Source organism: Danio rerio, chromosome 21, assembly GCF_052040795.2.
Source record: "Danio rerio strain M-AB ecotype USA chromosome 21, GRCz13ab, whole genome shotgun sequence".
NCBI classification, from domain to species: Eukaryota; Metazoa; Chordata; class Actinopteri; order Cypriniformes; family Danionidae; genus Danio; species Danio rerio.
This window is the reverse complement of record NC_141041.1, coordinates 13,052,368-13,077,605: the sequence shown is the minus strand read 5'-3', so window position 1 is coordinate 13,077,605 and position 25,238 is coordinate 13,052,368. Positions and strand designations below refer to the sequence as shown.

General features: G+C 36.8%; 1 protein-coding gene and 1 long non-coding RNA gene across 5 annotated transcripts; both read right to left on the bottom strand.

Annotated features, from left to right (window-relative positions):
- Positions 1–1,092: 1,092 nt before the first annotated feature.
- ubap1 (ubiquitin associated protein 1) lies at positions 1,093–17,046 on the bottom strand. Of its 3 annotated transcripts, none has more exons than NM_001328344.1 (7): positions 16,869–17,046; positions 15,264–15,312; positions 15,020–15,144; positions 12,848–13,642; positions 4,569–4,727; positions 4,365–4,466; positions 1,093–2,079 (listed from the first exon to the last, which is right to left on the bottom strand). In NM_001328344.1, the coding sequence occupies exons 2-7, from the start codon at positions 15,301–15,303 to the stop codon at positions 1,939–1,941; spliced, it is 1,362 nt and encodes a 453-aa protein (NP_001315273.1). In that variant the 5' UTR covers positions 15,304–15,312; positions 16,869–17,046; the 3' UTR covers positions 1,093–1,938. The 3 variants fall into 3 exon arrangements, 2 of the variants coding, with proteins under 2 accessions (NP_001315273.1, XP_087155483.1); XM_087299357.1 differs by having other exon boundaries at positions 15,264–16,651; positions 16,869–17,031; XR_015519504.1 differs by lacking the exon at positions 1,093–2,079 and adding an exon at positions 2,980–3,015 and having other exon boundaries at positions 4,093–4,466; positions 16,869–17,031.
- Positions 17,047–17,960: 914 nt separating this feature from the next.
- Positions 17,961–24,155, bottom strand: LOC147838795 (uncharacterized). Of its 2 annotated transcripts, none has more exons than XR_015520034.1 (6): positions 22,667–24,155; positions 22,304–22,365; positions 21,698–21,757; positions 20,785–20,899; positions 20,409–20,520; positions 17,961–18,198 (listed from the first exon to the last, which is right to left on the bottom strand). It is a non-coding gene; the product is annotated as an uncharacterized LOC147838795 (long non-coding RNA). The 2 variants fall into 2 exon arrangements; XR_015520035.1 differs by lacking the exon at positions 22,667–24,155 and adding an exon at positions 22,464–22,534.
- Between the last annotated feature and the right edge of the window lie 1,083 nt (positions 24,156–25,238).

Here is a 25,238-nt window from a genome sequence, read left to right as displayed (position 1 = left end):
TTTAGACAAAAGTCTTGTCACTTAACAGAAATAATGTACAGTGTAGAATATAAAGTCATGGTGCAGTGGAAAAAGATTTAATATTGTGTATGGCTCCCATAAGCTTGGAGGACTGCATCCATAAAGCCATCGGCAATGGCAAAGAAATAGTTCTTGCAGGGCACTCAGAGTTCATCAAGATTCTTTGGATTCATCTTCAATGCCTCCTCCATCTTACCCCAGACATGCTGAATAATGTTTATGCCTGGTGACTGGGCTGGCCAATACTGGAGCACCATGCCCTTCTTTGCTTTCTGGAACTTTGAAGTGGAGGCTGAAGTATGAGAAGGAGCGCTATCCTGCTGAAGAAATTGCCCTCTCCTGTGGTTTGTAATGTAATGGACAACACAAGTGTCTTGATACCTCAGGCTGTTGATGTTGCAACCCATTCTGCAGATCTCTCACGCCCCCCCCCCCCCCCCCCCCCCCAATACTGAACGACAAACCATGACTTTTACTTCACCAAACTTGAATGATTTCTTAGAGAATCTAGGGTCCATACAGACTCCAATAGGTTTTCTGCAGTATTTGTTATGATAGGAAGGAGTTCGACAGAAGATTCATCAGAAAAATCGACCTTCTGCCACTTTTCAGTGATCAACTAGAAGTCAAGTTATTATTTGTTGCTCTTACAACTGGGATCGACAACTAGACTTTTGTCAGGTAGTGTAGATCTTTATGAAAGAAGTTAGGCTCATCGAAGCTGTATTAATTTGATAAAAAAATGTAATCAAATGTTATTAAAATTGACAATAACCTTTGTATTTTTATATATTTGAAACTTTCAGCAGTTTGTAGTCACACAGTCCTTTAGAAATCATTCTGATATGCTAATTTGATGCCAAATTTTTTTTCCAATATTGATGAATATACAAAACATTAAAAAGATCTTAAAAAGTATTTAACAAACTTATTGAATAAAACGATTTATTTAAATAAAATAAAATAAAAATCAAGCTGACTCCAAAATTTGGAGTGGTAGTGTACCTCCACATATCTACACCTTAGTATTTTTCAATAAATTACAGAACTCATATCAACGCGTTAGCCTCATTACCGTGTGTTAATTTCCTCAATTTCTTTATTTCAGATGAAAACAGTGTATCTTTACAGATCTTTAAATATGCTTATATTAACATCTGTGATTCAGTGTGCCTGTGCAGTATTCGCATGTCAATTGTTTGAAAATGTGGCGGCTCCATTCACCCTTGCCAATTTCACTTGCCAAATGCGTTCATTTCAGTGCGAAAGCCAACTGGGGGAAAAAGTTAACTGTATTTTTGTTCTTACATAATGGTGATTAGTTCTGTTAAAGCAGTTCCTATTTGTAGGGTAAAGAAACACAATGCCAAAAAAGAACGAATGAAGAAACGAAAAGTGTTTCCGCCTGTCAAACATAAACAACGTGTGAACAAACGAACAGCAGAGACAGAATTAAAAGAGAGAGAGAGAGGGCACTTCTGTGGGGTCTCTGCTCTGCCATGGGTTGTGTTTACGAAGGTTCAGGTTTCAGTTTGGAAAGCCTGCGTCCAGCAGCGGGAGATGGCAGCGTTATAGCTTCGAGTGTCGCAAAAACAGCGGCTCTACTCAGTTTTGTTTTCTCCAGCTCCACCCACTCTATCGTGTCACCATGGCAACAGAGAGCCAATATCGATTCTCGGAGGAGGGGTTGGCTCCTCCCACTCGTTACCATTCTAAGATCACTTAATAGACATACAGCTGAGGAGGGATGGATGCACCGCCAGGTGGTGCGGTCAATCCCTGCCCCAAGAGGTATATCTTTTTTAGGGTACAAAATCAGCTGTCCTGTCAAAGAGAAGAGAAATCACCCCCATCCACAGCCAGGACCCCCTCCCCCCCATCTGAGGGGCGGCTCCAGATGGGGAGACTCTCGTTGGCTCAGCTCGCAGTCGCTCGGGTCATCAGATCCTCCAGCGCTTTGTCCTGGTCATTATTGTGCACAAGCAGTACCTCTTTAATAGTGTCCCTCTCAAAGCCCATTTCCCCAAACCGGGACATCAGCTGCAGAAACTCCAGAGCCTGTAGGAAGACAATGTTAAAGATATATAAGCATAAAAATGGAGGTGGAGCCCCAGAGCCACTCCGACACATTACAAAATTGCCACTGACTTTTATCAAAGACTATAGTATACACAAGACGTATCACTTATTTAGTTATGAACGGGAAAAGGTGTAAGGGCCAATATGGCGAATGAAGCCCCGCCTACTACTTCAGGAGCCAATCATCGATCGATATAGGCTGACGTTTTTCCGGGGGAAAAGCTCAGACCAAACATGTGCTTGTACGACAGTTTAGTGGTCAACAAATGGAAGAAATCTTAGCAATACTTGATTCACAGATATAGGAAATATTATTTTGTATCAAAAGAACGCAAGGTAGTCTTTCCTGTCAAACGCATATCATAAGACAGTAAAATTCTTGAACGCCCAAAAATTTGTAAACAAAGAGTCGCTGTTATTTCTGGAGGAGATTCACCTTCAAGACCATTTTGTGGATTACTTCAGAAGACCAGCACAATCAGACGATCATTATCCAGAGGATGATAATATGTAGAACGGCCATAAATGAGGTTGGTGTCGTGATCTTGTTACTTTCGAGTGAGCATACGCATTAGCTTTGGCAACCTGAAACTATGACGATTTTGTTTGATTCGAACGTTTAGAAATTGAACTTATGAGACAGTTGTTGCTTAATTTTATTGGCGATTCAAAATATGTTATGTAATCGTAAGCTTGGCAAACAGTTTTTGAGAATTCGATGTTTTCCCAATCAGACAGAACGCCCGAGCATATTGGCCAAGAAGTGCTTCAAAGATGTCCACAGAATGAAATGACCTGCCTTAAAGGCACTTTTGCTTTTATGCAAAGTTTGCTTTGGCAATTTTTTTTAAACTACGGATGCAATAATTTTTTTCTTTTACATATAACTTCTGATAGAAGTAACTATGCGGTTAACTACGGAACCCCGGAAGGGACGTAGTGGAGGAGAAAAAAATTGTCTGGGTGAAAAAAAAATAAAAAATGGGTGAAAGAAAAAAAATGGATGGGAGGAAAATATATATTTCTAAGTTTTCGCGTTCTCTCGCAAAGTTTTGTGTTCCCTCGCAAAGATGTTTTGCGTTCTCTCGCAAAACTGTTTCTCCACAAACACTTCCTGTTTACTTCACTCACGTTAACCCTCCTGTTTTTGCCGAAATTCTCCCGTATTTTACCATTCTATCCCACTTTCTTTACATTACTGTCTGTCGATCGTCGCCTTTCATATGCTACCTCTGAACCAGTAAATGCATGTATAAGCGCTGACTGACAGACGCGCTCCATACAATAAACTGATCCCAGATCAGCGTCTGTACGCTCCATTTACAGAGGAGCAGGTGTATGTTTAAACAGACAAATACACTAAATAATACGTAAACATCTCCGTCCTGCATGTTTTATTTTAAACAGCTTATTTTCTCTTAAATGAGCACAAACAGTTTCTAAAGTAATGGACAGCTTTCATTATAGATCTGTGCATTCTTACAGAGACACCTCTGTTATCAAACTAAAAAAAACATGAGATTCCTTTGCTGCTCACTTGTTTGATAACAGAAGTGTCCCTTTAAATGGAGCGTACAGACGCTGATCTGGGATCAGTTTATTGTATGGAGCGCGTCTGTCAGTCAGCGCTTATACATGCATTTACTGGTTCAGAGGTTGCAAAGTGAAAGGCGATGATGGACGCACAGATTTAATGTAAAGAAAGTCGGGTAGAATGGTAAAATATGGGAGAATTTCGGCAAAAACGGGAGGGTTTACATGAGAGAAGTGAACAGGAAGTGTTTGTGGAGAAACACTTAACACGCAAAACATCTTTGTGAGATAACGCAAAACTTTGAGAGGGAACGCGAAACATCTTTGCGAAGGAACGCAAAACTTTGCGAGAGAACGCAAAAACTTAGAAATATATATTTTCCTCCCACCCATTTATTTTTTCCACTCAGCCAATTTTTTTCTCCTCCACTACGTCCCTTCCGGGGTTCCGTAGTTAACTACATTCAGCAAAGAGCATAGAATCACTAAGAGGCGACACTCTAGTGCGATTTGGGAAACAGCCACTAGATGGCGCAGGGGGCATTTTGGAATGAAAACTCCAATGAAACAACAGCATTAACTCTTCAGTAGCTTACATTTAAGCCTGTACTTCTTTTTTTTCAATAATTCCTATATAGAATTAGTGTTTCCAAACACATGAAAACCAGCATACACGCATATACATATTAAAATTTGTCTAAAGACTAAACTGAGGTTTGTGGTTCACCAACCTTCTCCTCTGAGCCCTGATACATCTCTAAACACTCCTCCACAGCGGTCGCGTCGAAGCCTCGATCACACAGTCGACTGTGAGTAAACAGGTATTCCAGCACCTATAAATGAGTCAAATGGCAGAACTGAATAATTAAAAGCTCTCATTCAATTATTTACATAAACATCAGCATCACAGGCAGTTAATCAGTCTAAAAAGAGACCTGTTCCACATTCTGTCCTTGTCTCTGCATGGCTTTGAGAACACCCTCGTAGGAATAACCCATGCCCACAATGGTCTCCACACACTGTCGTTCGCTGGGAGAGAGGCTGAGAAGGGTCGTGCCAGCAGGTGGATGGCTAGTCACGGTGACAGGGTTCGACTGCAAAGATGTTCAAGAGAAAAATCAGACCAATTACAATCCACAAGAGATATGAAAGTAGTCTAGGCATGGGACGATATCATTTTCAAGGTATACCGCGGTTTGAAATAGTCAAGGTTTTAAAAACGCTAACATTTTCTGTAACACTGCTCCTAATGTATGTGTACGATTTTTTTATTTACTTTTTTTGTTTAGTTTTTTAGGACAACAGTATTTACAGCAGAAATAAATATCCAAATATGCCATTTTAAATTGTAAAGAAATCTGTGTTTTTGAAACAAATGACAGCAGAAGTCAATTAATCTTTTTGTTTTAGTTTTATACCCAGACATTTAAAAAGAATATATTTTAGAGCACTAATCTTAATACCGTGATATTTTTATTCAAGGTTATCAGAATCTTATACCGGCCCATATCTACAGTAGTCATACATACTAGTTTAATTCTTTCCGAGGGCAGATTATAGTTTATTACACACTAATGTTTGCATGGTTGCTTGCACAATACAATGCCAGCTTCACACGTATCTGATGCAAAGAAATAAACTTGTTCAGCAGCTCCCCTGATAAAACATTACAGCTGTGAAGCAAAAGACCCATGAGCCTGCGTAAACAGCTGATTCAGAAAATTTAGTGCCGGTGATGCTACTGTTGTCGCGACACTGGTATTTTCAACTTCGATACGATCCCTTGACAAATATTGATACAGTTTTCGATAACATGGGAAACAATTTCTGCAAAATTAAAAAGTATGTAAATGAAGTAAACATAAGTTTGTGCATAACGGCCAGGACACACCAAGCTGACGGTTGTTGGGCTTTGTTCGTTTGTGTTACACTCGTCGCCTCTTTTCTGGTTATCGTCAGATGTAGTTGGCACGATTTATTGTGGGGAATTTATTGTCTGGTCATGGGCTGAAGAAAGCGCTCTGACTGGTTATTCAGCGACAAATCAAAGTGCTAGTGTGACAGTGAAGTAACCTAGCGAGTAAATAATTCAAGTGAAGGAAACAAAAAGTGGCCAATTGTAATTTCACTACATTTCTCAAATATTTGCAAACGATATGGATTATCAGACATACACTCACCGGCCACTTTGTAAGGTACACCTGTCCAACTGCTCGTTTCTGAAAATTTCTAAACAGCCGATCACATGTCAGCAACTCAATGCATTTAGGCATGTAGACATGGTCAAGACGATCTGCTGCAGTTCAAACTGAGCATCAGAATGGGGAAGAAAGCTGATTTAAGTGACTTTGAATGTGGCATGGTTGTTGGTGCCAGACCGGGCTGGTTTAAGTATTTCAGAAACTGCAGATCTACTAGGATTTTCACAAAAAAACATCTCTAGGCTTTACAGAGAATGGTCCAAAAAAAGAGTTAGCAGCAGTTCTGATGTCGCAATACTGGAATTTCCAACTTTGATACGATCCCTTGACAAATATTGACATTCCATACAGTTTTCAAATACCATGGGGAACAATTTCTGCAACACAAATTACGTAAATGAAGTAAAAAGGGGGAAAAAACAACCATATAGTGTTTACACCAGGTACGTCAGCAGTCCAAAAGGCAATATATTACAAAAAAACTAGATTAGTGCAATCTCATCTTATCTTCTGATTAACAAAAATCTTAATATTTTATTCATTATTCATCTCCCTTCTGGTAAAAAGAAAAGCAGGTATTAGTTAACCAAAAGTAAGATTTTATCATTTTAAATACTTTTCCATTCACTATTTTCACTACTCCTCAACATTCATTTCTGAACCAGGCAATATAGTAATATATGTTATCTATGGGCGAGGCAGTGGCGCAGTAAGTAGTGCTGTCGCCTCACAGCAAGAAGGTTGCTGGTTCAAACCTCAGCTCAGTTGGCGTTTCTGTGTGGAGTTTGCATGTTCTCCCTGCCTTCATGTGGGTTTTCTCCAGGTGCTCCGGTTTCCCCCAAAGTCCAAAGACATGCGGTACAGGTGAATTGGGTGGGCTAAATTGTCCGTAGTGTATGAGTGTGTGTGTGTGAATGTGTGTGTGGATGTTTCCCAGAGATGGGTTGCAGCTGGAAGGGCATCCGCTGTGTAAAAACTTGCTAGATAAGTTGGCGGTTCATTCCGCTGTGGCGACCCCGGATTAATAAAGGGACTAAGCCGACAAAAAAATGAATGAATGTTATTTATGATAATAACGTAATTGTTGTTTTAATTGAAGAATTCGGATTTATACCTTCCAATCCATCTCAGCATGAATCAACGTTTATCCCTTCCTTGTCATCTTGTTTCTCATTATTTTTATTAAATATAATTTTTTGAATGAGTATTTACCTTTGAAATGATTTTAACTAATGAATAAGTTAAACACACTGCTTTATGCAAGAATGTTCAGTGCATTTGCCTGTCTGTGTAACTTTTTCAGGAGCCACCAAACTAGGTCAGAGGTCACGGAGACTTTAATTGGAACTGAGGGCTGAGGACTGGAACCAACTGTTTCTATTGTTATTTCTATGAGTTAATACCGTCTAAAAGATCTAAAGCGATTTTGCTATTTTTACGGTTAATTCTTTTAAAGTGATTCTACTTTTTATTCAAGATAGACTTTGTGTAGTACGAATACTATATCTGCCTGAATGTAGATTATACCGGTTTTTAACCAGTTTTGATAAAGACGGCTGAGAATACGCTCAGCCTTGGATAAGAAACAGATTGTACTTTAAGTGTGTGTGTTCTATTTGATTGTAGATCTGTTTAACAGGTCTGGAGTCAGCTCATGTATGACGCAGTTGATGACGTTATGTGAGAGTATAATATTTATTGATTTGTGATTGTAAGCAGAGCTGCCTAGGAACTCATTGCGAGTGTTATAGCTGGCTTCTGCTGATGAAACTGCAAACTATCTTCAGTAAACTTGATTTATTTATTTGAATCTCTGACTCCGGCTCTTCTTCATCTGACAGACTGATCATTCTTTGGGTTAAACTGTATACCTATCCAATGGCGTAGCGTAAAATGCGGAGGCCCCCCTGCAGGGATCGCTGACGGGGCCCCCTGATGAAGGGGGGGGGGGGGGGGGGGGGGGTTTGGGGGTACGTCATACGTCAATTTGCATACCACTGACGTCATCACGTTCTACCGTTTCTGTTTAACAGCCTATGGTTAATAAAGGGGTATTTATAATTGCACTACACTTTATATAAGCATGTTTATTTAACTAAATTTATTGCTGTTTGAATACAGTATATCATTATAGATGTGTAGTGAATGTGCAGTAATCTCTCATATGAAATAAACTCAGACAAGTTCAGAAACTGTCACTAAAATATCTGTGATTGTGAACAAGAAAAGAATAAACGGTCCAAATAAATTGTTAAAATAAAGGTGAAGTAGATCGGTTAGACTGTACAAGGGAAATACCTTCACACTGCCTGTGCTAAATCATTTGTCGTCGGTACGCAGAGGGGTGATCTGCTCTCGGGCTGCAGGTGGGAGAGGCTGCTGTACGAGGACTGACTGGGCCGCCTGTCAGTGCTGTGAGGCGGGGGAGGGGCCGGCGGCATCACACGCAGCTCGTTGAGAAGAGTAGGGACGGTATGGAAAAATGACAGTCTAAAAAAATCTCCAATAACACACAAAAAAGTCGCTAGATTTGTCGCTAGGGGGGTCTGAAAAGTCGCTAAATCTAGTGACAAAGTCGCTAAGTTGGCAACATTGACGGCAAGCAATCAGAATGAAGTAGTCCACCGCTTGAGAGGTGTTCAGAGAACACAGACGTGTGAACTTTGGTTCCGACCACAGTTGTTTCCAACAGTTTATTGAAAATCACGACGACGCGGGGCCCCCTAATCACGCGGGGCCCCCCCCGCGGTGCGTGCCCTGCGGGCCCGTCCGCTACGCCACTGTACCTATCCCTACATAACAATGTTCAAGCTGACATTAGTCACAAAAAAACACCAACAAATAAAATGTATTGAGGGTCCAAAAGCATTCCTGGGGTCCGTTCTTCGTACCTCGCTTAAATGATCTAAGATGATTTGGCAGATCCTGGATCTTTTAATCTTGGTAACTGATCTCTCGCTAATTTGGTTCTTCAAACAAGATCGCGAATCAGATTAGAATGTCTGAATAAACTGATCTGAGATCGCTCCGTGTGTTGTGAAGGACAGATCTATCGATCCTCGAAATCATGATCAGCAATGCAACGATTGGCTGACGGTATAGCAGCGTAATGACATCATCTGACTAATATTCAATTATCCATGTGAGCAAAGTTACATTAAATTAGCAGTAAACGGTTTGTTAAATATGACACGCAATATCTTTACACATTTGTTATTAGCGGCAGGCTTTACACTTTCATGTTTCAAGAGTATTCATCATGTATTTCAATGTATATCAGTGTATTTAGTTCTACATTTAGAGAAGATTTTCCTTATTATAGTAGCCGTTTTTTAATCTGTGTAAAGAATAACTGGTTGTTTACAAAAGCATTTTGACATTGGTAAAGGCCTCTGCAACTTTTGTGAAGCATCAAATCACTGGCATATCAACTATCAAAACATGTTTATTATTGCATGTATTATTGCTTTTAAAATAAAGTCACATATTGTGCATTTCTATTATACATAATTAGTACTAAAGCAATCTAAAAAGTTCATATCAATTTCTCTTTGCACCACCAGGTGGCAGCACTTTCATTTCGAGGGTGCAGATTGCATAAGTTTTATTAATATCTATAACTTTATTTATTTTATTAATAACTATAACTCGATCAGGTTTGATCGATCAGGTTTGACCTAGCAGAACTGTTGCTATGACAACAACTCTCTGATCAGCTTTGAAGAACGAAACGATCCTGGATCGTGTCAAATCGTCAATATAAAAATCCAGCTAACTGAGTAATCCACGTACGAAGAACGGACCCCTGGTGTGATGAAGTCAATTAGAAAGCCATTCAAAACACCTACAATTCAATTTCTGAAAGCAAAACATATCAATGTTCTAATGTGTGTGTTTTAATTACATCACATTGTTAAACATTTCCATTAGACAACATCCACTGCTCCAAATATAATCAAGCAAATGCAAAAATAAATGCTATTTCATGCAACAGTTGATGATTAATCTACAAACGAGTATGCTACATTTCAGGGACAATATTGTTAATTCTTTGGTTTTGTCCAAATAATTATTATACAAAAATAATATTTAAAAATGCACAAACAATGCTGGAACCAGTGCCAGTTTTTCACTTCACTGCCACTGATGAATACTCTACCATGGGATAGTAAATAGTAAAAGTAAAGCACTATCAGATACACACATTAAAATCTAAATACGCATCAGCACTTTAAAAGGCGTTTTTGACTCACACTTGGGAGAACATATGTTTGGCGAGTGAGCTACTCATCACTTCCCTACAGTTACTATTTACTAACAAGATGACTCATTTTTTGCAGATGTTTAAACATAAAATATTTTTTAAAAAGTAGTCGTGTATACAGAAAACTTTTTTAAAAATGCAATGGAAAAACTGATCTTTTTCTGACTGTGCTGTTGCTTTGTAAATATAGCCATAAAAGCAGATATTTCCATCAATGTTATGATATACAGATGTATAATTTTATTTTACTATCATCATGGTTTTGTTAAAATGACCTGAATATGTTTTAAAATAAATATTACACACAAACTTATGGCATTGCTCCAGGTTTTGTATCTAAAAAATTAACAAAGAAAATTTGTAGCTTTATCCAAATTTGTGAAAAACAACATAAACATGGATCCCTGCACTTTGGATTTATGTACTTGTGTTTGTATTATTTTCTGTCCATTGTTTTTTTGATTTTCTTCTTCAAGATACTGTTTGTTTTACCTGCACTAAGTAAAAAGAAAAATTGAAACAAGCTGTGCATTAGCGTGTCAAAGTAAATGTTTCTTTGATGTACAGCAATGCAGCCATGGACAAGTCAGTATCGGTTTCTTAAAAGTCCATCAACGGTTATTGTGTCAGTTGTCTCATATGCGCTGTAACGGTAGAATACTATTCGAACGAGGCGAGCGTGAGTAATTAAAATGCTCCAGCTACTTAAAAAGCAGACAACTGTGCACAATTCAGTCTTTCAGTAGCTACGTTTCCATCCAAAAATGCGAATTAACTTAATGCGCAAAACTGAAATATCGCATAAAAGATGTGCGAATAAAGCAACATTTCCACACTGCAAAAAATGCTATTCTTACTTAGATTTATTGTCTTCTTTCTAGTCCAAATATCTAAACATTCTCATATCAAGAAGCATTTTCTAGGCAAGCAAAACATATTGTCTTGTTTTCAGAAATAATATGCCAATATTAAGTGAGTTTTTCTTTAAAACAAGCAAAATAATCTGCCAATAAGCAAAAATCTTGTTTTTTCTTTTGACAATGTTATTTTGCTTAGCCTATTGGCAGATTTTTTTGCATGTTTTAAGGAAAAACTCATCTAATATTTGCATATTATTTGTTTAAAAAAAGACTATAGGTTTTTCTAGTCTAGAAAATTCTACTTGATTTAAGAATTTTCAAATATTTGGACTAGAAACAAGAAAAAAATCTAAGTAAGAAAATCTTGTTGCATCCAACAAGTCAAAGTAAACAAAATCGTCACTTCCAGATTATCTGGCACAAAATATCAACAGTAAAAACAGAATTTGCTGCGGTAGGAGAAGCTGCGTCAATCTTTCCTTCATTTAATAAATGACTTGCGCCTCAGAAGACAATCCTGACACGCAATGAATCCGGGTGCTGTTCGAAGGCGTGAGACGCGGAGCACAGACGCTCTTGATTATTCTGGAGGTCATCAATAATATAATAACAGTAACACTGAAATGGTTAAGGCATATTAGAAAGAGCAAAACAACATTTTATATGTTTTACAATGTGATCAGCCACTGGTTTGTCTCTTATAACAAAATCACATGACTACTTTAATGCGCATACTGGAATTTGTTCAGTAAAAGTGTTTCCATCGCAGTTTATCCACATCTTCTCTTATCGAATAAAAAGTTTATCCTACCAAGTTATGCGCGTAGTTTTTTTATTCAACATTTATGCGCATCTTGGCATTTCCGTCAACCGATTTTTTTATTCGCATACCCAAAATGCACATAAAAATAGGTGGATGGAAACATAGCTACTGAAACTGAAGTACAGCAGAACCAGGAGACACTATTTCACTGATAGGGAGAAAATAAAAGCTCTCTCTACCTGTGTCTTTCTCTCACTTTGGATTTTTGAACTGCTGGCATGTTTGTAAAGTAACTTTTCCTCTCCTCTATCGCTATTTAAGGGATACATGTGGAACGAGTTTTCTCAATGGCATCTATCACAAATCAGCTGTGATAGCTGTGCAATATGTGCTTTATTACATGCATTTAGACTATTACCGCGCATTCTTCAGTGTTCGCGTCACTCATCGGTGAACAGCACTGATAGTCTCAGAGCCAATCGCAATAGCAGCCCTTTTATGTTGAGCGCATGAACTCAATGGATGTAAGAACACACTCGACAATGCTTAAATAGCAAGCTGAATATTATTTACATTATTTTATTTGCTCTAAATGCCCATGTCGTCTTCTGTGATTGTATTTAAGTTTTGTTTGATACATTAAAAAAGGTTAAATTCAAAAAAGCAAGGTGCAGCTCATACATCCAACTGCTTATATTAAAGGACAAAATTGTATTACACATACTGTATAAATTATAAATATATTTTTACATTTTAATTCAATAATTCTTATGCTGTGAAGAAAAAATATATTATTGTTTATGGAAAGTATTGTCAATGCACTGAGATATAAAATTTTTCTAAATCGCTGACATAATAATTGTAACTTAACTGAACTGTGAGACCACTGTAGGTTAACACCCCTACTGTGCAACGGATTAAAAATTCCTATCGCGATTTTTCTGACTGATGTTGCAAATTTATTGGCATTCAATTTTGTGAAGTCGGGCTTTAGCTCATTAGTCTCAATAGTGTAATCATTCACAGTATTAACGATATTGAACATTTAAAAGGGAAATACCAACCCTCACAATATTTACTGTGGTTTACAATAAAACCGGTAATTGTGACAACACTATCACTATACCTGCTTCGGTGTCCCATTCTGAGCGAAGACGGGTTGCTCTTGTGGAAGTGTTGTGTTGTTATTTGATGCTGTTCTCTGAAGGGATGGTGGCGTGCCGTTAGACAGGTTGCGTGGTGGAGCTACTGGGTAAACACTGAGAGGAGTTTCCAGCGGAGAGTCTCCTGGGTCTGAAAGCTTGGGAAAAGTCAGTGAGCGAATATTACATGGGCGGTCAGCATCAATCTGTCCCCCCAAAACCCCACCCCGGTCCAAGTCCAACAGTCCAACAAGTCCATTGGGTTTATGGAAGATTCCTGTTTTGGCCTGGAGAGGAGGCGTAGTGCTTGGAGAAACCGGCCGATGTTCTGCTGGAGGAAGCTGAGGAGGTGAAACAGACGACTGCGGTTGGCTCTGTAGGATAGTCCGCAATTCCTCTTTGTCGTCCAGTGTTTTAAGCTCAAGTTTGTCGAATGGGTCCTCTTCTCGCTCAAAGTCTGCTAAGTTCAGATACTGTGGGGCTGGGTTGCTAGGTGCCGGTCGAGTCTGTCCAAAAGATGGGGCTGGAAGAGGTGTAAGGATTGCGTTGTGACTTAGCCCAGCTAATACTGGCTTCAATGCTGGTGGGACAATGTCCTGCTCATCAGAGGGGCGAGCTTTCTTACCCCCAACCAATCCGACTTCGGCATCCTGAGAAGCAGCTTGCCTTTCGCTTTCAGAGTCAGTCCGAATGGCCTCTGCTGCTCGAGCCTCCGCTGCACGTGCTTTAGCAAGCTCTTCACCCCACTGAACGGTCCGTCTCTCTAAGTTGAAGTCATACTGAAAAGTAAATGCAAAGCATTATTATTATTGGACTGAAAAATTCTAGCGCTGTGACGGTGACAATTTTTTTCTACCGTGCTAGGAAATCACCAACAACCACCGGTGTTCTGGTGGTGTGTGGGGGTCAATTATGCTGTAAAATAATCCATGACAGTAGTTGTTTTTAGCCATTTTTGAAAAGGCCTCTGCAATACCTGGCTGACTAGCTGGGCGTTGGCATTCAGAAGAGATGAGTTGATTGTATGTGGCTGGGTGACATGAGCGGAGATCCGACGTGTTTGACCATTTAGCATTTTTTTTTTTTTAAACAAACCCTAATAGCTTCATCCAAAGTATTGGTTTGCCTTTCTTGTTCAGTACGAATCCAAAATGTTCCCAGATTGGTGATGCAACATTAGGTTTTCCAACAAGCCTAACGTTATATTCTAACAGAAATGTAATGTGATGTCTGTGGCATGGACCACCACGGTGAAGCGTTTGTCACAGTGACTGTCACAGCCCTAATGCCGAGTTCAGACTGCATGATTTTCAAAGTAGTCGTGTCACAGATGTTTTCACACTGCATGACTATCTGGGCTAGCGTTTTGTTGCTGCTTTGTTTACACTGCAAGATGGATTGGCGAAAGGGACATTCACATTGCATGACTTTTCTATAGGAAGAATCGCCGACAACTTCGTCCAAACTACGTCTCACAGCCAAAAGCACGTAGTATATCTTTGGTTATTAACTACATAATGAGAAAGAAGCCTTTTATGGGGTAGAAAATGTACGTATTTGCTCACCTGGGTTTAAAGGGAATTAGCCATTTCTCCTCAACATTGTACATTAATCATACATTAATCAATCTCCTCAACATTGCATAATAAAGTAATTTCTTTCTGTATGAAACGTCAAACAGACACAGTTGAGTCCTGTGAAACCTCCACTAGTTTTTCATCCGTTTCGTGGGTCCAGATAAACCGAAAAAGAGCTTTTTAACTTCTCCCCCAGCCTCCCGCTGGCCTGCAGCAGGTATACACACACGCGCACACACAAGTGAATGCCGCTCTCTCATTGGCTGTAGGCGATCGCTGATGTTATTTTAAGTCAAAACTCAATTCACACGGCATGATTTGAATCGCCGACAGCTCCAGATATTTAGCACGCCAAATATCTCGCAGGCATCGGCGATTCTCTCAGATCGCGTCTTTGAAAGTTCATACTGTGTGATTGTCACTCACGTGCACGAGCACCGATTTGCCTGTGATTTCAGGCATTTGTCGGCGATTTCTCAAAACCTGTCGGCGAGCCAAAATCGGGGCTAAAATCACGCAGTCTGAACTAGGCATAAGAAACACATGTATGAAAGAAAGTAGGAAGGAAATCAGACTTACTTGCAAATCTGAGAGTATGGCATTACAGTCAGACAAACAGAAACCAATAGGAAGGCCCACTTTTGAGGGACAACGAAATTTCTCATTGAGCTTGAAGGGAACATCATCAAGGTAGCTGACAGGTCCTTGGGTCAAAACACAGGAACATGGAAAACACTTTAAAATGAGTCATTAAGCTGCATTTGATAGTTTATAGGGTATAAAGAACAGAAAAACAATCACAACAGAGGATTGGCCAACTCACCGTTGTTGTGGATATCTGATCCAGACTTCCTCGCAGCCATTTAGAGTAACTAAACAAAAGAGATAAACACCAGAAATGTACATAAACTGCAGTTAGTTAACTGTTTCAAAGCATTTTTACACACTTACATCTTTGATGGCCAAAGGTTGAGTAAATAATAACCGATAACAGAAATGCTTGGTTACCACAATACTTAACAGATGTGACACTATTATTATACGCTATATATTAAAATAAAATAGCGCAATTAAAATCAATTAAACAACCAGACTTTCATGAAAACACTAGAGATCAAATAGCAGCCATTTTTATCTATACAGTAAAGTATGAGGTTGGTGAACTTTTCAAATTGGTAATTAAAGGTCTCTTTTCAAGTAACTAAATACTAATTGAATGCGTTTAAAAATGTAAAGTTGATTTTTCAGAACAAAGAGCATTTTAGGATTAGCAAACCAGCAAGCACAAAACAAATATGACAAAAAATACTAATAAACAAGATTGTTATATTTACACTGACATCAAATAATTTGACCTTGCCGAAAGCATACTGCTTATCAAACACTTTCAAACACTGTTAAACTTGTCTTCTCAGATTGCTTGAAAATGCATTGAGGTACCGGTATTTGGTTTTATTTTCGCACATTTGATCAGTAACAACTTTATTGTTGACCATGATACTTTGAATAATCGGCCTGAAATCACATGAGAGCATGACTTCAAAACAACATTAGCACCATTTATTTGACTGTGTACTGTGTACTTTGATAGTCAATGGCTGCTAATATGTTTTGACTATTAAATTGCAAAGAATGCTTTTCTGAAAATATATTCAGGAGAAATTTGAATGTGTGAATATAAAACCAACTTTACCTCACTCTAAAAGGCTTCATAGCTCAACAGTATTAAATTGCAAGCACCGCCTGGAAGTGAAAGTGTAAACAGACAACTTTCCATATTTACAGAAAGTTTACAACCATAACCATGTTAATAAAAGTCCACGTGACAACCCATATCATGATTAATAGGGAACTAGAACAAAACTGCATCACATGCTGATAAAACCGGTTCTGATGTCATTTCACCACCCATGATCTCTTACATAAAAAGCATAACAGATGATTAGAATAAAAACACATAAGAGTCGCTTAACTATATCATGCAAACAAACAGATTTATTGCGTAATGAGAAAGACAACAAGAATGCAGACAGCAAGTCTGATGAGCTAAATACTATTACAAAGAATGAAAAATAATATGTAAAAACAAAGTCAGATGAAAGAGTCTTGTGACAAGTTGGCTTGTGTTGAAACGGGATGATGATGACGATGATGATGATGACATATTTCTGCCTGGCTTCTGACCAAGCTACCACGGTTTATATTTTTGATCTGTCATATGGGCATGAATAACAAAAAGATTTACGACGCAAATCCAAATATATCGCAACTAAGAACTACAAAGTCACATAAAACGAACGTAGACATATGGTTAAAAACAACTGTCTAGTTTTGTTTCAGTTCAGGTTAGTGAAGCGACCTAACAGGGCCTGACTTCCTCTGCCACCGCCCCTCAAACTGCCCCTGCGTGTCCCGTCGCTGCGCTTACCAGTATCTGCTCTGTCTTCAGTCTCCGAATATGTCTCTCACTTGTCTTCGTAAAAACAAGCTCCGCTCGACGCTCTCTGATGGGGAGGTTTACTGAAACCCGAGTATATTTCCTGTTTCATCGCGGAACGCCATCTTGGTTTGACCGCCTCCTTCGTTTTCCTGTGTGACGACATGCGTTGCTACCGAATGACGGCGGATTCGACCAATCAGCGAAGAGCTATGGAGAAGACGTCATTTGTGTCGGCCTTTGCACATGGGTTCGGCACGGGTTTCAGTCCATCAAGATCCAAAGAGGAATGTGTTTATCTACTTCTGTTGGTTGAATATTATTTATTGGTGAACTGTAGTAGCCTTTAATAAAAGAAGAATCTATCTATCTGTCTATCTGTCTGTCTGTCTGTCTGTCTGTCTATTCAATTCAATAATTGCTTTATTGGCATGAGAAATGGTACAAATGTATTGGCAAAGCATTCATAGTTTACATTAAAAAAAAGCATTTATTTAAAAAAAAATAAAACACTGTAAATAATAGAAGTAAAAAAATATAATCATAATATTAAATAACATTACAAATTAAACATAGATTAGTATAAACTACATTTTACAATTAACATTTACGATAAAACAGTAATAACAAATAATAATCATCAGTATCTTTACAATGATTCATTTACAATACACTGTAAACGATTTCTTGTTAAATTAACAGTAAGTTACTGGCAACAATTATCCAGTAGCTGCTGTATTTCATAAAACAGTAACATTACTGTAATACTAATAACATTAGTATTACATTTACTGTAAAATGTAATACATCATTTTACTGTTGTTGATTTTTACTGTAACACTAATTACAGTAGTGGTGCACATACTGCAAAACTGAAAACAGTATTTTATTGTACATTTTTACCATGAAGAACTACGGTATTTTAACGTTACTTTCATTATTACTGTATAGTATTTTACAGTTATTAAATGTTATTTTATTTTATTTAATAGTGCTACTTTATAATGGGTAAAACTGTTCAAAAATTGCACAAATGTTATTTTAACTGTTCAAGAAATACAAGAAAAATAAAGAAACTGAAACTTTAACTTCACAATAAAGGTTTATTGTGTAAACCATGCTAAAACAGTAGCAATAAATAAATATAACAGAGCAACAGAACACTAATAAACAATTCATCATTAAAACCAGTCAACAATAATGCATCAAAAATTATTACAATTTTAAAAACAGGTGAAAATACTGCAACAAGACAGGAAATGATGAAGGCCAAATGATGTGGAAAGGGACAGTGAAAAAGGGTAGCAGCATGATGGTGATCCTGCAAAAATGACAAGCAAAATCAATCACTGGAGTAAAAACTAATCATCCCTCAAACCATTTAATTCATTCAGAAACGAAACACTGCACTGCTGTTATATATATATATATATATATATATATATATATATATATATATATATATATATATATATATATATATATATAAAACAGTTTTTAATTGTTTTGTTGGTGAAATACAGTTTGTTGTCAATTCACAATTACACTAACGTTAATGGGGAAAAGATCAGCGGGCATTGTTCTTGAAGATTGCTAGTCAGGTGTCCACACAGGTGTGTAAAAAATAAAGTCTCATCTTAACTTAGGCCCCGTTTACACTAGTGCGTATTAGTTTTAAAACGGCGTTTTAGAATGAAAACGATCCGCGTCCACACTCGCGTTTTACCCAGCGTTTCTGAACTGCTCTCCGTCCACACCAAAACGCTGAAAACGCACATCACGTGACCACACACACACACTTTGGCAATCGCTGGAGCCCATCTACCCAGATGAGAGCTCTGCTAGTCGGACTTCTCATCAAGCATCTCCCGCTGGATCTAATCTCACTATATTTATTAAACGTGATATTTCATTCATCTTGTTGTCTTTATCTAACGACATATTCCCTGACTTTGGTCACTGGAATCTATTACTTGTTCTCAGGTAACGTGTTTTGGCTGAGCGCAAAGATAAGTTAATGATTAATGTAAGCACGTAGCCTACATTCTGTATATTGACTCATCGCTTGCCTTTATTTCCTATAATGTATAAACTTATTGTATGTTATACTTTTATAATGGCCATTATCGATTATTAAAACTGATATTCAGCAAAAGAGAGGGTGTGTTTCGTATTTTCACTGAAATTGAAAGGAGGCAGTTGTTATCGGCTCCGTTTTGTTATAAATATGCACACAGTGAAGATGACGCTCATGCAGCACGACGCCTCAACATTTCTGCTGTCTGTTTAGTTGTTAATATTAAAATAAAAATAGGCAGTTCCTTATATCAAGTTTACATTTTATTGTTGAGAAAGTGAAACAACGTAGCCAAGGTGATGTGAATGAAGTTATAAAGTACACTGTTCCCTGTGAAGATTGACGCGTGTCCTCGGTATGTTTTCCATATCAAACTGAGAAGAAGAGATGCAGCCTTGATCAAACTTGCGAAGTCTGAACTTACACGGAGAAGATTCAGGACTGAACTGTGTGTTAGGCTACTTAATATTGAGGAAAAGCCCCAATCAGAGAGGCGAATGTCTGCAGCCCCGCCTCCGTTTTTAGATGTCTCCGTCTTTCCCCATCCACACTGAGACGGAGCTGCAGCGTTTTAGAATGAAAACGGCCTCTCCAGCGTTTTCGAAACGCTCCGTTTTCGGCGCTCGAGAACTCCGGCGTAGTGTGGACGGATGGCGTAACCGTAGCAAAACTTATGCGTTTTCAAACTAAAACGCATTAGTGTAAACGGGGCCTTAATGTCCGACTCTGTATAGCTCGAATATCTGATTCCATGATCACACTACTAGTGCTTCCACGGATTTAAGAGGGGTGAACACAGTTCATTCTGACTTTAAAAGGCTACATATTTAAAATTAAATAAATAAAATAATCTAATTTAAAGTGACTAATGTTAATTAAATACTTTTAGGCTTTTAACATGTATAAATCCACTTCTAACTTACAGACAAGATTGCGTTAGAGAACATGAAAGCTGTGGGTGATTTTTTTTTAAATAAGATACTGATAAAAGTTACTGATATTTGGTTTGCATAAAACAAAGTAATTACTAAGCATTAATTTTTGGCAAAATCTGCAGAGAGGCTCAGCGACACGAGGAAATGTGTTAAAGTTGAGTAGAGAACTAAAGAGCAGTCTAGCCTACTTCATGAAATACTTGTGGTAATATTCTGCTGTCAATTCGTATTACTGTATTTCAATATGCAGCAGTGATGGCATGTCAGCGAAACAAATAAACATTTTATCGAGTCATTTCATACAATTTATTTATTTATTTATTTTTTATACGAACACCTCTCCAGTGACATTTCCTCAAACTAAATCATCATGACGTTACTGTGCACAGCATCAGTAAAACGTTGAGAATAATTTAAATACTTAATTTATTAAAACAGTCACTGCTGATTAGAAACTAACATTAAAGCTAAGCTTACAGAAATCCTGTATGCATGACAATATAAAGATGTATTACTCACTGATGTCGAAGCACTTCCAGGTCATCAGAGATGTAGACAGGACAGAATGTGTGCTATCAAATGAGCTCTTGTGCAGCCTTTGTTGGACATCCAGGTAGTATGTTCACCCACACTGTAAAAAACAAAAACAGAAACAATTTATTAAAATGTGAGGGATAGTAAACATGTTTGGTCTACAGAGAGAAGAAAATGTTTACTTTAAGCATTGATCCTAATGAATCTATTTCTAAACTACATTTAACCTTATCACGGAAACAGCATTTTTGAGCTTTTAGACCAGGGGTGCTCAACCTTGTTTGCTATAAATTAGAATTAAAACAATAAATCTTTATGTCAAATAAAATACTTCAGATCTAAATAAAGTAGGTGATTTTACCTAAAGGTTCCTTCCCTCCAGTTAGTTTGGCTGCAAATCCCTCCACATCTGTGCTTTATTCGGTTCTTGTCTTAAGAGTAACTGGTGTCGCATTCCAGGTCTATCACAATCTGGGCTAGAAGGACAATATGACAAAAGACAACCACATATAAATAAAAGTCTCAGAATAAAATATTTAAAGGAATAGTTTACTATTTTGCCACTATTTACTCCACGTGTTTTAAACTAGTTTGAATTTCTGTTAAACACTAAAGCAGATATTTTTAAGAATGTTAGTAACCAGTAACTATTGACATTCATATTTGAACCAAATTTCTTTAAAAAATACGAGTTTGTGTTCAACGAAACAAAATAAATATATAACTATTTTGAAACAAGTGGAGGATGCCAAAGATGCTATTATTTTCATTTTTGGGTGAACTGTCCCTTCAATTCAAGTGTCAAGCAATAGTCATAAAAACTGATGTGTCGCTTGAGGAAAACTAAATCAAGTACCTTCTGTGAACAAGCAGAATCATTATGCCATTGTATTCAGTGATTCTCTTTTACATTTTCCCACTATAAAACGATAGCTTCAACATGCAATCCATGTTAAGACAAATGAATAGCATAAAATAACATATTGAACTAAACTTACAGTTTCCAGGCTCTTTGAAAAATAAAAATGCATACGCCCAGTAAAATTGCTAATAAACAAAGACAACAGTTATAGAAAAAAATGTTTGTCTAATATTTACTCAGCACTTGGTAGGCAAATAGCATAGCCGTGGCTGTTTTAACACCAGATTTTTTTTTTTATCTTAGGAACTGCTGGAAGAAGAAAAAGAGGTTGTACATGAAACTCCTCACAACAAATCTGTGAACAACTTGACATTTCAAAATCTAATCAAAATGAGGAAGACATCAACATTACCTTGAATAATCAAGTGAGGAGTGATTGGTAGCATCAGTTTTTCAACATCAATTACTGTAGCTGAAAAACAGATAAATATAATAAGAGTAAAATAAGACTTAACATTAATTAATCTAAATCTATGGTACAACGATACCAATCTGTTTGGGGTTAAAATGCATTTGTACACAAATCATTCCCTGACCCCATCAATTTCTCTTAGAATATAGGATGGATATATATATATATATATATATATATATATATATATATATATATATATATATATATATATATATATAGTGATAATGACTTTGGCTTATATCTGTGTACTCAGAACGTACACTCACCTCAGGTACACCTGAACACCAAAAATTAAATGTACAATTAATGACACACTATATATCAAGCTCATTAACATTATTGAGAAATAGACAATTAATATGTATTTTGTTAATATTAACGTTAGCTTAAAATAATTCAACTGCATTTAATTTTCAGCTCCATTTAATAAAACAGTTAAGACTCATTTCCTTATGAGTTTAGTTTAAATAACTAACTTACAGTTGAAAAATTTTACCATAATGATAGCTTAGTCGTAATGACTATGTGAAGACCAGAGCTTACCTTAACGGTAACGTTAAACGTTTAACTTTTCATGGTGACTTCGCCTTCATCTCAGTGTTGTGCTGAAATAGAGAATTCATTAATGCAGTTACAATAAGTTAAAGTTATGTTTTTCAGGTAACTTAACGTATGGTCAAAAACTCACTCAAGATAAACTCACTGTATCTAATACCTCGCAAACACTACAATGACCGCCTGGCGTCTGTTATTTCTTGTTTAAAATACCATTTGTTAACGGATAGCGTGACATAACATAACCTACAACTAGTCACTTTGTTAATTCTTTTAAATTACACACACAATACACAGAAATACTTATAAAACAATCCTTTAACGGACAGAATTTGACTTTAAAACACTTACCGAGGATGAATTCGCTGGATGAAAGACGACAGGTGAATTTCAAATTAGGAGAGCCGTTGCCTGCATGTCGAGTCGTGTCCGTTCGGTTCTATGAATCGGCTTCTTAGTGAACAGCAAAGAATCGAATCCGCCTAAAACCGATCCCTTTTTGTATATGATTCATTACTATTTCGTTATACTGCTTGGCCACACGCATTTATACACTAATTATACACTAATTGCATATTGCTGAATGTGCTTGTGAACACGTGTGATCAAATAATTCCCGAGCAAACGGTTCAATTCGGTTCAATACGATTCAGAGTCGCTCGAGTGCTGAACCGAACCAGTGCAAACGTGATATTGATTACAATATAGTAACATTGTTTTTTTTATTCACTTTACCAGCGAAATTATTACATATATCTGACCTTGACAATAAGAATAAAGTTCGTTTGAAGTGTTTTGAGAATTAATATTTTTATTTTTTTCTCCCAGAATTCATTTAACATCAACAAGCAAAGGGTAATGGCGGATGAGAAAGCCCAGCTAATATTATAAATATTGCGTTTAATATGTCACGAAATGAAATTTTAACAGTGTTTCATGCGAGAATGTAGTTCTTACAAACTCAAATCTGTGGTTTATTTATAGATATCATGTGTAAATGTTAAGCATGCTTTGCCGATAGCGGAGATTCTGACCTCCAGGGTGTCCATCATCACTCATGTATCCGGCGAAATGAAGTTATAATCGGCTAGACATGTGAGACTTGCCCCGGTCTTAGATGGCTCTATAATGAATGTGTTATGAAATTTAGTTTTAACCGTTTTTCATGCAGGAATGTAGTTGTTTTAAACTCAAGTCTGTGGTTTATTTATAGAGATGGAGCGTATTTTAAAATATTGTTTTGAAAATGCGGAGATGTGACCTCCATGGTGATGACGCGTGCCCAAACCTCATGAATCCGTCTAAAGCAGGCTGGTCATTCTGACATTTAAGCTGACTTTGGTTTCATGAATCAATTACTTTTGTTCCAGTTTACGATTTGGTTAAGCACAAAGTTATGTTGATTAAAAATGATTTAATATTTTCATGTTAACCTTATAAAATTAAGGTGCAGTACACCCAAAAATGGAAAACCAGGGGACAGTTTTATGCACTGAACAGTCTGAAGAAACTGGTTAGTTTATTTTTCTTCACAAAATACTTTGTCAAAAAATAAAATAAACATAATAATAATAATATAAAGTGTGTGTAGAGTTTTTCATGGTCATTTGCAGTACTGTATTTAGATGCACAGTAACTGATTTTTTTCCCAAAATTCATTGTAAAATCTGCAGTAGCATACTGTTAATCATGTTCACAGTATGGAAATGTTGAGAATACATTATCATGCTGTGAAAACAGCAATATATACAGTAACACACTGTGCACAGCTTATACAGTAAACAACTGTTGAGAAATGCAGTACAATACCGTGAAAACAACAGAAATCGTTTACAGTGTAGTCTAGATGTGTGTTTGCAAGCGCATCACTGATGTTTTTATTGGTCTCTCTCTTTTTGTATACTGTATTGTGCTGCTGGAAAGATTAATCAGTCAGTCAGTCAGTACATCCATCCATCCATCCATCCATCCATCCATCCATCCATCCATCCATCCATCCATCCATCCATCCATCCATCCATCCATCCATCCATCTATCTATCTATCTATCTATCTATCTATCTATCTATCTATCTATCTATCTATCTATCTATCTATCTATCTATCTATCTATCTATCTATCTATCTATATATCTATCTATCTATCTATCTATCTATCTATCTATCTATCTATCTATCTATCTATCTATCAGTCTAACAAACAGGCTACAAATACTTTTATAATACAATTAAATACAACTTTGTTTTATTTTTTCTTAGTTTTGTATTAAGTTTTTTTTTTTTTTTTACTTTAAATGCTTTTAATAAATGCTTTTAATGCACGACTACACCAATGGGAAAAAATAATAGACCAGTTTCTGTGGATATTATGATTTATACTTTTTCTTCTGTAAACTACTGATGACTATATCTTTTAATATAATTTAAAGCAACTTGGTGTGTTTTTTCTGTTTTGTTTTTATTTTATTATTATTTTTTGTATTTACTTTTTAACTTTTCAAATGACCTTTTATAATAAAATTACTAAAAACAATTCAATTGTAATAAAAGTGGATGACGACACTACTGGAAAACAATAAGAGCCCAGTTTCTCTGGGTTTATTATTTATACTTTTTATTAAACAACTTTTTAATTAAACTACAGATCACATTACTCCAAATTTAAAATAAAAATACTGTTACTTACTTTTTTTGTATAAAATAACAAATAGGCTGATATTTTAGATATGCCTATTTTTTTATTTTTAAACGACACAAAACTTCAGAGAAGACCAGTTAGACCAGAATTAGACCAGTTCCAGACTGTCTTGTTCTAAAATAATGTTCTAAATGACAATGATTTTATTTGAAATTGGGAAGAAATGCTATCAGACTTTTCTCTAAACTGGAAAAAAAAATAGTAACACTTAAACACATACCTAAG

What these genes read in the sequence shown, in the direction of transcription:
- ubap1 (NM_001328344.1), bottom strand. Translation starts at nt 15,303, where the DNA reads ATGGCTGCGAGGAAGTCTGGATCAGATATCCACAACAACG. An exon ending in ATCAGATATCCACAACAACG is followed by an intron (nt 15,145 to 15,263) that starts GTGAGTTGGCCA and finishes TTTTGACCCAAG; the next exon opens with GACCTGTCAGCTACCTTGAT. An exon ending in CCATACTCTCAGATTTGCAA is followed by an intron (nt 13,643 to 15,019) that starts GTAAGTCTGATT and finishes TTTACTTTTCAG; the next exon opens with TATGACTTCAACTTAGAGAG.